The sequence below is a fragment of the Coptis chinensis genome, chromosome 6 (assembly GCF_015680905.1).
Source record: "Coptis chinensis isolate HL-2020 chromosome 6, ASM1568090v1, whole genome shotgun sequence".
Lineage (NCBI taxonomy): Eukaryota > Viridiplantae > Streptophyta > Magnoliopsida > Ranunculales > Ranunculaceae > Coptis > Coptis chinensis.
The window spans coordinates 75,901,970-75,913,466 of NC_141461.1; the positions used below are offsets into that span (position 1 = coordinate 75,901,970).

An 11,497-nucleotide genomic window follows, 5' to 3' on the forward strand; every position below is an offset into this window, starting at 1 on the left:
AAATGAGGGATTCTCCATGTTGTTGCCATTAAATAATTACTTAAGAATAGTGGATTTGTATTTCAGTTTCCCCGTATTTTATTGATGTTTATGTCCATTCATTATTATATAAAATGTTGTGTTTTTGCTTTAGTTCAGTCATGTGGTATGGCAAAAGAAAATTTGTTGTTCATTTGGGAGGTTCATGGAAAAATACTATGCCTGGTTTATTTGGTTTGGAGGAGTACTCTGGTGGATTGAGGAGAGTATATTCAGTAGAAGGAGATGAGTTGAATTGGATGGAATTCATCCGTGAAATTAGGATGTTTGTTCCCGGAAAAGGTGTCATCCGTTCAATGCATTTTAGCAGGGTATTTGTGTCCACTGAGTACTGACAAACAACTTATGGATATGTGGGAGAATATAATGGTTGAAAGTGACAATAAATTCCATCTGTTTATGTCTTATGATTACCAGAATGTGCAAGGCATGACCCAAGATTGGGAGACAAACCCTAGGGTCATGGGTGTATGTCCTTCAATACCCATACATGAACCTAATTCAATGCCCACACATGAGTCCACACTTTCGGTTCAAGTCCACCAATTGATGAGTCTAGTTCAAATCCCTTCACATCATCTAAGCACATCTCTCATCTTTGACTTGACCATGCCAAATGATGAGTCAAGTGAAAATGTCATTGTAGACTTAACCACTTCACCTTTATGCCAAATGATGAGTCAACTAGAAATGTCATTGTAGACTTAACCACTCCCTCAAAACAACCTATTCTGACAAAAAAACCAAAACCAAATGATGAGTCCACTTCACAACCTATTCTGACCAAAAAACCAAAACCAAATGATGAGTCCACTTCACAACCTATTCTGACCAAAACCAAAAAACCAAATGCAAAACTTCCTAGAAGAGTAGTATTGCTGAAACATGGGATTCCAAAGACTTTTTTACAAAACAAGTCTAATTTCTCAGATTTTGAAAGTCAGAGTGATGAAGATGATGTTGAACCAATTCTGGAAGCAAGTGATGAATCATTAGATGAAGGATTTAAGGATGATCAAGAGGGGGAGATTGGCTTTGAAAGTCAAAGTGAGGATGGAGATGGTGTGGAACCAACTGTTATTGATCAACAAGTTGTTGGGAGTAGTCAAGCATGTGTGGAAGAAGTTCTTTCTGAATTCAATGATTTGTTTGAGAGTGGTGAGGCATTTGAGCATGATGTTGAACATGGAAACAATGATATATTCCTTGGTGATAGCTCAGATGATGAAAATGATAGACAGTTTGAGGTGGTTGCTAGATTTGGTCCTTGTAGTCAAGATACATTTAATTTGGGTGATCCTGAATCTGATAAGGAAGATGAGGATTGGGATCCTGTTGATGTACATTCAAGTCGAGTTCGAATGTTCACTAGTGTCAGATAATGAAGAAGAAGATACTGAGATGAACAATTTTGTGATATCAACAAGAAATTGCTATGTGGAAGAAGATGCTGAGAGGACTGATAACCCAGAAGCAACAGTCTCCAAAAAGAACTTGAAATTGAAACCAAATATGGAATGGAGACACATTGGAGAGTGTAGACAATTTATAAAAGATATGGCGCCTCTCCACGGGTTTAGTTTCAAACAGAAGAAAGAATGATAAGGAAAGGTATTTTGTGATTTGTAAAGATAAGGACTGCAAGTGGTTTGTGAAATGTAGCAAGAAGATAAATGAGCTTACAGTGAAGCTCAGGAAGTATAATGACATCCATACTTATGAAGCTGATGAGGAGAACAAAGTTGTGCAAGCCAAAGCTCCTTGGGTTGCTAATGAATTGGAAGCATTTGCAAGGGCCCATCCAACCTTTTCTCCAGTTGACTTGTTTAATGAGATATATCATGAGTATGGTGTACACATATCTTATTGGACTGCTTGGAGAGCAAGGATCATGTTGTTAGAGAAAATGCATGGTAATTATGAAGAGGGGTACATGGTGATTTCAGAAATGAAAAAACAAATTTTGGAAAGGAATGAATGCAGCATTGTAAAGTGGTACAAGGATTCTGTAGATGAGTTTGTGGGTTTCTTTGTTGCATACAAGGCATCATTAGATGGGTTTGTGAATGGGTGTAGGCCAATCATTGGACTTGATGGTTGCTTTCTTAAGGGCAAGTATGGGGGATGCTGTCTTAGTGTCATAGGAATGGATGCAATGAATGGCATTTTTCCACTTGCTATCTTTATATGTAGGGGTGAGAATAAGTTTACCTGGAACAAGATCTTTGAGCTTACTTAAGCCCCACTTGAACAAGCATCCAAAGAGGGCAGTACTCACTTTTATATCCGGCGAGGCGAAGGGGTCTCATTGATGGTGTTGCAACTAACTTCCCATATGCATATCACAGGTATATTACATCATATATTTAAACTTGATTTTCTCATATTATAGTCTATATTCACACCATTAGGTCACCTCAATCACGTTCTGTTTTAGGACATATGTACAAGAATTTTAAGACTATCTTTAAAGGTCATTATTTGGAGAGTTTATGTTGGGGGGCAGCGGCTAAAGCATCTGGGATAACTACACATGAGGCATTTATGGATTCAATAGAGCAGGCAGACAAGGATGCCAAAAAATGGTTGGAGAAGGAATCTAGGAAGACATGGGCTAGATCATATTTTGATCTAACACCAAATACTGATGCTGTCACAAGTAACTGTTGTGAATCTTTTAATTCTTGGATCCTTAAGATCAGAGACAAGCCACTGATGCAGTTTGTGGACAAGTATACATTGACAATTATGTCACTTATGTATGATAGAAGAGAGATAGGTGATGGACTAAGTGAGGGTGATTTGGTACCTGCTGTACAAGGTGTAATTGAAAAGTTGGAAGCCAAGTATCATAGGTATCAAATTTCAGGAGTTGCACCAAATGAGTTTTTAGCCACCAATACTAAGAATGGGAAGACCTTCCTTGTGCACATCACTGATATGACATGTGAATGCATTGTGTGGCAAATGACAGGGATACCCTGTGTCCATGCAATAGCTGTGATAAGACCAAGAAGACCAAAGAAGGAGAGTTGGGCCAAGTGAGTTGTTATGTTATTGTAAATTGTTTTGTTTTATAGTATTTCATATTATCTTCTTATATTGTTTTGTAAATTGTTTTGTTTTTTTAGGTAACTGCAGTCATTACTACACTGTGGGAGTCATTCGTGAGCAACTTATACAGGCTATATCTATCCAATTGCCAATAAAGAACACTGGGACAAGGTTGTTATTTGAATCTATATTGTTCTATTTATTTGTTATCTAAATGAATATGATTTTTTTTTTTTTTTTTTTTTTATAAACAGATTAAACCTAAGAATGTTGTGCTACCTCCTCCAAATGAAAGAAGGCCAGGGAGGCCAAAGAAACAAAGGATAAGGGGAAATGATGAAGAAAAGGCTAGTGGTAAAAGAAAATGTAGGAATTGTGGTGAAGTAGGACATAATGCAAGAACTTGCAAGGAGGCTGCAAAGGAGACAAGCTCATCACCAAGCAGAAGAGGTAACAATCCCTAACATGTTTGTTTGTTTTCTATTAGGATTTCTATTGGTTAGTTAGGAGTTTTCTATTGGTTAGTTGGAGTTCTATTGGGATTTTGTCTGTTTTCTATTAGAGTGTTTTCTATTGGAGTTAAGTTTTATATAAATAAAGTTGTCTGTTTTCTATTGGGATTTTGTCTGTTTTCTGTTTTCAAAGGAGACCAAAACCTACACACATATCCATGTCTTGTCTATTTTAAAACTTGTCTATTTTCCAAGATTAGACTAGACTAGACATATAAGCATGGTCTGTTTTCAAAACTTGTCTATTTTCCAAGACTAGACTAGACTAGACATATAAGCATGGTCTGTTTTCAAAACTTGTTTGTTTTCCAAGACTAGACTTGACTTTGGGCTATAAAACCAACACATTACTTTCATACCTCTCACACACTTCTCACTTCTCTCGTTTCCACATCTCTCACACACATATCAATGGGAAAGGGAAAGCAAAAGGTAAAGGAAAGGGACTTGACATTGTTGGACTGGTACCCACCCCACTTAAAAGATCTCATCCTTCCTGGTGTTTACAACAATTTCTCTGCTAGACAAGTTGAAATCTGTAGACAATTCATAAACCTTAATCCAAAGTGTTCACACAAAATGGTGCTGGATCACATGGTTGAGCTGAACTGGGAGGAAAATCATGGATCTAAAAGGAAGGAGGAAGACCTTCATGGTGGTGAACACCAGAACATACCAAAGAAAGTTGTTGTGCAAGCCTTAAAGGCTAAGGGATTTGTGCTCCCAAAATTGAAGTAGAAGTAGTGTTTATGTTTGTGATCAACTATGTCTATGCTAAGTAAGGTCTATTAAGTTTATGTTTGAGTGAAAAATGTTTGAGTGATGAATGTTGTTGTAGGGTCTATTATGTATAGGGTATGTTTTAATGTTATTATGCTATGTTTGTATGAAGAATGTTTGAGGGAATTGTCCTGTTAATTAAGGACTGTGTTTCAATGAAATTATGTTTGACTTATTGTCATATGTTTTAAATTAGGGAAATTATAATTGCATCAATAAATGTTTCTTAAATCTTGATTAGTCAAACAAAAGGCTCAAAATGGAGGGCAAGAAGAAGAACATGATCAGCACAACCAAGCTGAGCAGCAAGAGCACCATGTTCATCAGCAGCAGCAGCAAGAGCAAGAGCACCATGTTCATCAGCAGCAGCAGCAAGAGCACCATGAGCATCAGGAGAATAATGCTAATCAACAAGATGTTGGGCAGCAAGTGCCAAGAGCTAGGAGAGGGGGAAGAGCACCTAGGGGAAGCAGACCGCCAAGGGGAAAAAGAGGATCAAGGGGATTTCATTACTGGTTTGGTGGAGAGGATAATGATGGTGGTCATGTTCAGACACCAAGTACACCAGGGAATACATCTGCTCCTTGCCTCTCTGAGCCTTTAAGTCAAACCCAGTGAGATCACTCACATCACAAGATGTTGGAGTGTTATTTTGTCTGTTTTATTTTATTTTTTTTGTTTTCAAGAATCTTATCACAATGCTCTGTTGGAGTGCTATGGTTTTTGTGTTTTTTGTTTGAAGAATCTTATATAGTACAATGTTATGTTTTGATATGTAAAAGCAGACAACTTTATTTATAGGGTATGAATAGAGTACTTGATAGCACTACATCCACACAGATTACACCCACAGTAGAACATATTATATTTAGTACAACTTACACATAGCACTCTTCCTCACAACTCTCACACACTCTTGACACAAGTATTAGGAAGATGACAACTAGTGCACAACTCACACTTTTCACAAACTCCAACTTGTTCCTTGCAGAGGTTACAAACTTGGTGGTATACCTCTTTGTCGAAGTATATCCATTTCACAAACTTACAACTAGGACGAGAACACTTAAGATACTTGAATTGCCTAGTACCTTGATTTGTGTGACCTAACACAACTCTCATAAAGCCACAACAAGGTGCATAATCACAGTGAATGCCAAAGTATGAACATGTTGAAGCATAATGGCCCTCTTCATAGCACAATTGACAAACCTGCAAAACAGTAAAATAAATTAGCTTTTGGTCCTTCTATTAATATCATCGTTTAGGTTTTAGTCCTTCTAAACTAACCTAACTTTACCTTAGGAGCGGCAACGACTGCAACAACCTCACTTCCACCCATCTTCTCTCCTCTCTTCTATTTCCCCTTTAGGATTGAATGGACAACCTTACTTATAAGATTGAATTCCAAATCGGCTAGTTCGAGAAATTAGAAAATTGGTGTAATTGAATTCAAATCGGCTACTTGTCCAGATTTTGACATGTGTCTTATATTTTTTTTATTCAAAACCAATAAGTCACGTGTAAGGCACACGCCAAGGGTATTGTAGGTAATAGCAAAATATGTGAGTTGGGGGAGGCGTCCATCGTTGGTCAACGTGGTCAACTCACGGTCAACTCACGGTTAGGAGGACCAAAACCTAATAATCGATCATTCGTGGACCAAAGCCCAAAACCCCTATTATTAGGAGGACCAAAACCTAAAAACCCCTATACAAATTCATTCCAATCATTCCACAGCTCACCAATCCATTCTATTCACTCCACAATTCAACAATACACACATCCATTCAACTAAATAGAATCCATTCATTAAATAAGGTGATTTAATTGGGCACTCGTCAAATTGCACTGGGCAATCTCTCAAAATATACCAATCCAACCAATCTTGCCATGTTGAAACCCGCAGGTTGTTTGAGTGTATACTCAAACGGTCTCGCCATGTCGTTTGAGTATACACTCAAATGGTTTCGCCATATCATTTGAGTGTACACTAAAACGGTCTCGCCATGTCGTTTGAGTGTATACTCAAGCGGTCTTCGCGTGTCGTTTGAGACAAAACTCTTGGATTTTTAGCTAGACGATATGACGGGGTCGTTTTGGAAGTCTCCAAAACGACATGGCTGGGTCGTTTGGAGACTCTCTTAGACGACATAGCCGGGTCGTTTGGACTAAAAAAATTGAGAAATTCATTTTGTTTTTTGGTCATTTTCATATCCCTTTCTAAACACAAATTCTATTTTCATGTTGGGATTGTCACATGCTATATCAGTAGATTTGTCAATGCTATAAATTTCAAAACGAGAATATGAAATTTGTTCCGAATCGAATTCAGTGGTTGCCGATTCAATTTGTAATGCAATTATGTGTGAAATGCTTCACAAGTGGAAAATGGGCGAATGCAATCAAAACGAGAAGATGCAAAAAAAAAATTGTTTTTTTGGGTTCAGACTCGCGAGAGAGATGATACCAGCTAGAACTGTCGAAAAATTGATAGTCGGTGTGCGTTGAGGTGGGGGTGTATTGGGCTATTGTTGTTGGGCTTGGGCTAGAGGCTGCCCGATCGAATTCCAGTGGTGCCCAATACAGGACCCTTAAATAAACATAATTCAATTCATTCATTAAACATAATCAATACAAACATAAAAAAAAAATTATAAACTTACTTCGGCTCGAACCCTCGCCAGATTGCCTCTTATCTTATTTACTCTCAAATGCATTTCTAACTCTGCGGCTTTATCCTGTGATTTTTTATTCTCTTCTCGCCTGGCCACCAAATAATGATAGTAATCGTCGGTTGTAGTCACGCATCATGTGCATCTCTTAGCTCTAACTCGGTATATCACGCCCTAAGTGTAGTCTACAAAAAAATCAATTACTTTAAGAAAAATCATCACCATAAACCAAATATAGTTCAAATTATATATATATATATATATAACACTCTAGATGAGATCTCATCTAGAGTGTTAAAATCCGAGACAAAGTTTGGAAGATAACTTTTATCAACGTGAGGCATAGGTATAGCAACATGCATTCCCTGAGATCAAGGTCCAAAATATCGAATTCGGTGAATATTTCGATGTACCCAAAAACTGGATATATCGGAGATATTTTTTTTTTGTTGACCAGTCAAAATTTTGTTTTGTATGTCGATATATCAGAAATATCGTCGATTATATCGGAAATATCGTCGATCACATCGGAAATATCATCAATATATCGGTGGCAAATTGGCATATTTCACCCTCGAACTTGTCAAGTTTTACCACTTACCCCCCCTAAAGTTCAGTTTAGGCAATTTTAACCCTGTACTTGTAAAACGTATCCACCTTCATATTTCCGGTTCATTTCCGGCACCTGAAGAGTGACGTGGATTAATTTTTTTCTTACGTGGAATTTCTAATTTTGAGATGTATCAAATTATTGCACACTCAGCACACTCTGGTCAAGTCAAGTCAACAAAGACATGAGAAAATCACGTGACCTACCAACAAAACCACTTTCAGCACAAGACAAAAAAATTATTCCCTCTCGTATTTTCTATCCCCAAATCCCCAAATACCTAATTTGAAACCCTAATTCACAAATTTTCAAATTGAAACCATGGAAAATCTGAATTGAAACCCTAGTTCACTGTTGTTGCTCAAACTCATCATTTCTGCTCAAATTCTTCATTGTTCTTTGCTCAAATTTTAGATGTCTTTTGTTGAATAATCTGACTCAAGTAAGTAAATGTTTGATTCTATGATATGTCCATAGTAATTTGCGTTATATAAATGTTAATTGTGCATCTTCTGATGTTAATTTCATTACTTAAATGTAGTGGATCTTTTTTTTTATCTTAAGCGTACATCATGGTGGGACTTTTGTGGTAGCCCCAATTTGCAGTATGATGGGGGAGAAATGAATTGTTCTTATGAAGAAATGAATACTAAAATGACATACCTTTATCTCAGAAATATGGTAAAGGATTTTGGTTATCCTCCTAGTAGTATAGCTGAAATTTTATTTAACACTCCTGGGGTGGAATTAGAAAATGGGTTAAGGCCACTTAGGACTGATAGTGATGTAAGCTCAATGGTAAAAGAGGTTGATGTATTTGGGAACATAGAAGTTTATGTTATACACAAGCAATCTGATGATAGTGATGATAGTTCTTCTCAGAGTGATGTTGAAAGTGAAGTTGGTAGTATAGACAATGTAAGTGATGAAGAGTTACTTGAGGTTAGGCATATGAGGGTTGAAATGAAGAAGTGTAAGCAGAACATAGATGAAAATGGTGAAGGGGCTAGTCAAACTACTGCAGATGACATAAATGGTGAAGGGACTAGTGCTCCTCCTGATGTGGCATTGTCCGAAGAAACGAGCACACTTTGGATATGACAAACAGTATGGAGAAGATGGAGATTACAGCCCATCAGAGAGTGATGAAGAAGATGAAGCAGTAGAACCAGAGGTTTGTAGAAAGAAAAAGAAGAGTTGGCTCACATTTAATACAAAGACAAATATGTTTGCAATTGAACCTGCTTTGGGTATGAGGTTTACAAGTAAAGATGAGTTCAAGGACTGTCTAAGAGATTATGGAGTGGCAAATGGTTACCCAATTAAGTTTATAAAGAATGAATCAAACAGGGTAACCGCTATTTGTGGTGAAGGATGTAAATGGAGATGTCATGTCAGTCCAATGCAAGTTGAGTGTAGCTGGCAGATTAAATCACTAAATGATTTGCATGATTGTAATAGGGATTTCAATGCCAAATTTTGCAATGCTAGATGGCTTTCTAAGAAGTACAAGACTCAAATCCTTGCCAACCCTAGGTGGAAGCTAGAGGACTTTGTAGCTTCTGTTTTGCATACATATGCAATCAATGTTTCATTGAATCAATGTTCTAGAGCTAAGAAGTTTGCATTGGGGGAGAGGGATTCAGTTATGATAGATCACTATGCCAAGGTTTATGATTATGCTCATGAGTTCTTTGACAAGAAATCCGTGTGTAATCTTGTTAGAGTCTTGCAGGGTGAAGTGCTACAAATGAGCTTAATTCACCAAAATATTTTAGAAGGTTTTATGTATGCCTAGATGCTCTAAAAAAGGATGGGTGCATTGTAGACCTGTGATAGGGTTGGATGGTTGTTTTTGAAGGTTATATAAAGGGTGAATTGTTGACACCGTTGTGGGTAGGGATGGGAATAATCAAATGTATCCAATTGTATGGGCTGTAGTTGAGGGTGAAAACAAAGATTTTTGGTTCTGGTTTGTGAATTTGTTGGTTCATGACATTGGTGTGGCAGATGGTTTTGGGTGGACTATTATATCGGACAAAACAAAAGGGGTTGGTTGATGCAAAGGCACACACTTTTGCCATCAAGTAACACGTTGTTGTGCAAGGCATGTATATGCCAATTTTAGGAAGAGATTTAATGGTTCTATGTTAAAAGGACTTTTTTGGATGACTGCTAGAAGTACCACCAATCCAGTTTATGAGAGGAACATGAAAATGATTGAATTAGTGTCAGCTGATGCAGCAAAGTACTTGAGGACCAAACAAAATCCAGAACAGTGGTGTAAAGTTTTTCAATTGGATACATCTTCTTGTGATGCAGTTGAGAACAATATGAGTGAGTGTTTTAAGAGTTGTATTATTAGAGCAAGGCTCAAGCCCTTAATTCATATGTTGGAGGACATCAGGATTTATATAGTAAACAGGATGCAAAAAAAGAGGGAAGCAATGCAGAAGTGGACTGTTGTGTTTGCTCTAAGAATTAGGAAAACCATTGAAGAAAACAAGATGGCAAATAGAGACTGGTTGTGCATATACCATGGGGCTGAAGATTTTCAGGTTAGTAATGAAAATGATGGATATTCAGTTGACCTAAGAAAGAGGATTTGCAGCTGCAGAGAGTGGATTCTTACTGGGATTCCATGTTGTCATGCAATTTCTGCCATCTTTAAAGCTACCAAGAGGGTGGACAATTTTGTGCAGACATGGTATAAGGTTGAGACAGTTAAGCATGCTTATGAAGAACATATAAAACCTTTGAATGGAGAAGTACAATGGGTGAAGACCAAATGTATAAAATTGTTGCCTCCAAAGGCAAAAAGAATGCCTGGTAGACCCAAAAGAAATAGGAGGAAGGACCCACATGAGTCACCAAAGAAGGGACCACAAATTTCAAGGAGAGGGAAACATATGAGGTGCTCTAACTGTAAGGAGATGGGGCATAACAAGAAAGGATGCAAATAACCTATTGCACCAACTCAAAGGCAACCTAAATTGACTGTAAGTGGTTATTTTATTATTTCTATTTTTATTTTGGATATTTACATTATTGACTTATATTGTTGTTTGGGTTATTTTGGATATTTATATCTACTCGAAGGTGAAAATAAAAAACAAAGAGAGGAACACAAGTGCACCACCACAAAAGAGATCAAAGAAGAAACATGTATCAATAATGCCATTCTTATCTTTAAACATATGATGTTTAATTTGTTTACTTTTGGGTCAATAATGCTTTTTTTGTAGGCCCCAAGTACTGCAGCTCCAAGTACTGCATCTCCAAGTGCAACAGCTCCACCTTCCAGTGCAACAACTCCACCTTCAAGTGCCCACACAAGTACAACAACTCCACCTCCAAGTGCCCCCACAAGTACAACTGCTCCAAGTACAACAACTCCACCTCCAAGTACCCCCACAAGTACAGCAGCTCCAAGTAATGCACCTCCAAGTACAATAGCTCCACCTCAAAGTAAAACAAATCCTAAAAGCAGATCCAAAAATGATATGGTATTGCTCTATTTCTAGTAGTATCATGTACTTCCTTTATTTGTCTCTGAGTACACTTCTTATTCTCTTTTACAACTTCTTAGTACTTCCTTTACAACTCCTTTATTTGTCTCTGCTTCACTGTGTACTACCATATATAGCCTAACTTGCTATGTGTAGAAAATTAAAGTTTGCTAGAAATCAGAAATTTATAACTTGTTTAAGAGAAAGTAGAGACTTAAAAAGTAAAGCGGCTTGGAGCTTTTAAAAATGAAAGCTGATAACAATACATTTATAAGAGGGAGACTTAAAAGTATAAGAGAATGTGGTATGGTCTTGCTC

At 37.3% G+C, this 11,497-nt stretch overlaps 3 protein-coding genes and 1 long non-coding RNA gene across 4 annotated transcripts; 3 read left to right on the forward strand and 1 right to left on the reverse strand.

The window, feature by feature from the left end:
* The first annotated feature begins 1,440 nt into the window (after nt 1–1,440).
* LOC147494500 (uncharacterized) lies at nt 1,441–2,278 on the forward strand. The gene is made up of 2 exons (XM_086568157.1): nt 1,441–1,613; nt 1,702–2,278. The coding sequence occupies exons 1-2, from the start codon at nt 1,441–1,443 to the stop codon at nt 2,276–2,278; spliced, it is 750 nt and encodes a 249-aa protein (XP_086424283.1).
* A 305-nt stretch (nt 2,279–2,583) lies between these two features.
* On the forward strand, nt 2,584–3,084 carry LOC147494501 (uncharacterized). The gene has a single exon (XM_086568158.1). It carries the CDS (start codon nt 2,584–2,586, stop codon nt 3,082–3,084), a length of 501 nt encoding a protein of 166 aa, XP_086424284.1.
* A 2,062-nt stretch (nt 3,085–5,146) lies between these two features.
* On the reverse strand, nt 5,147–5,794 carry LOC147494502 (uncharacterized). Its single transcript, XR_015198680.1, has 2 exons — nt 5,686–5,794; nt 5,147–5,597 (listed from the first exon to the last, which is right to left on the reverse strand). It is a non-coding gene; the product is annotated as an uncharacterized LOC147494502 (long non-coding RNA).
* A 4,044-nt stretch (nt 5,795–9,838) lies between these two features.
* On the forward strand, nt 9,839–10,633 carry LOC147494503 (uncharacterized). Its single transcript, XM_086568159.1, has one exon. The coding sequence runs from the start codon at nt 9,839–9,841 to the stop codon at nt 10,631–10,633; it is 795 nt and encodes a 264-aa protein (XP_086424285.1).
* The last annotated feature ends 864 nt before the right edge of the window (nt 10,634–11,497 follow it).

What these genes read in the sequence shown, in the direction of transcription:
- LOC147494500 (XM_086568157.1), top strand. Translation starts at nt 1,441, where the DNA reads ATGAACAATTTTGTGATATCAACAAGAAATTGCTATGTGGAAGAAGAT. An exon ending in GATATGGCGCCTCTCCACGG is followed by an intron (nt 1,614 to 1,701) that starts GTTTAGTTTCAA and finishes TGTGAAATGTAG; the next exon opens with CAAGAAGATAAATGAGCTTA.
- LOC147494503 (XM_086568159.1), top strand. Translation starts at nt 9,839, where the DNA reads ATGACTGCTAGAAGTACCACCAATCCAGTTTATGAGAGGAACATGAAA.
- LOC147494501 (XM_086568158.1), top strand. Translation starts at nt 2,584, where the DNA reads ATGGATTCAATAGAGCAGGCAGACAAGGATGCCAAAAAATGGTTGGAG.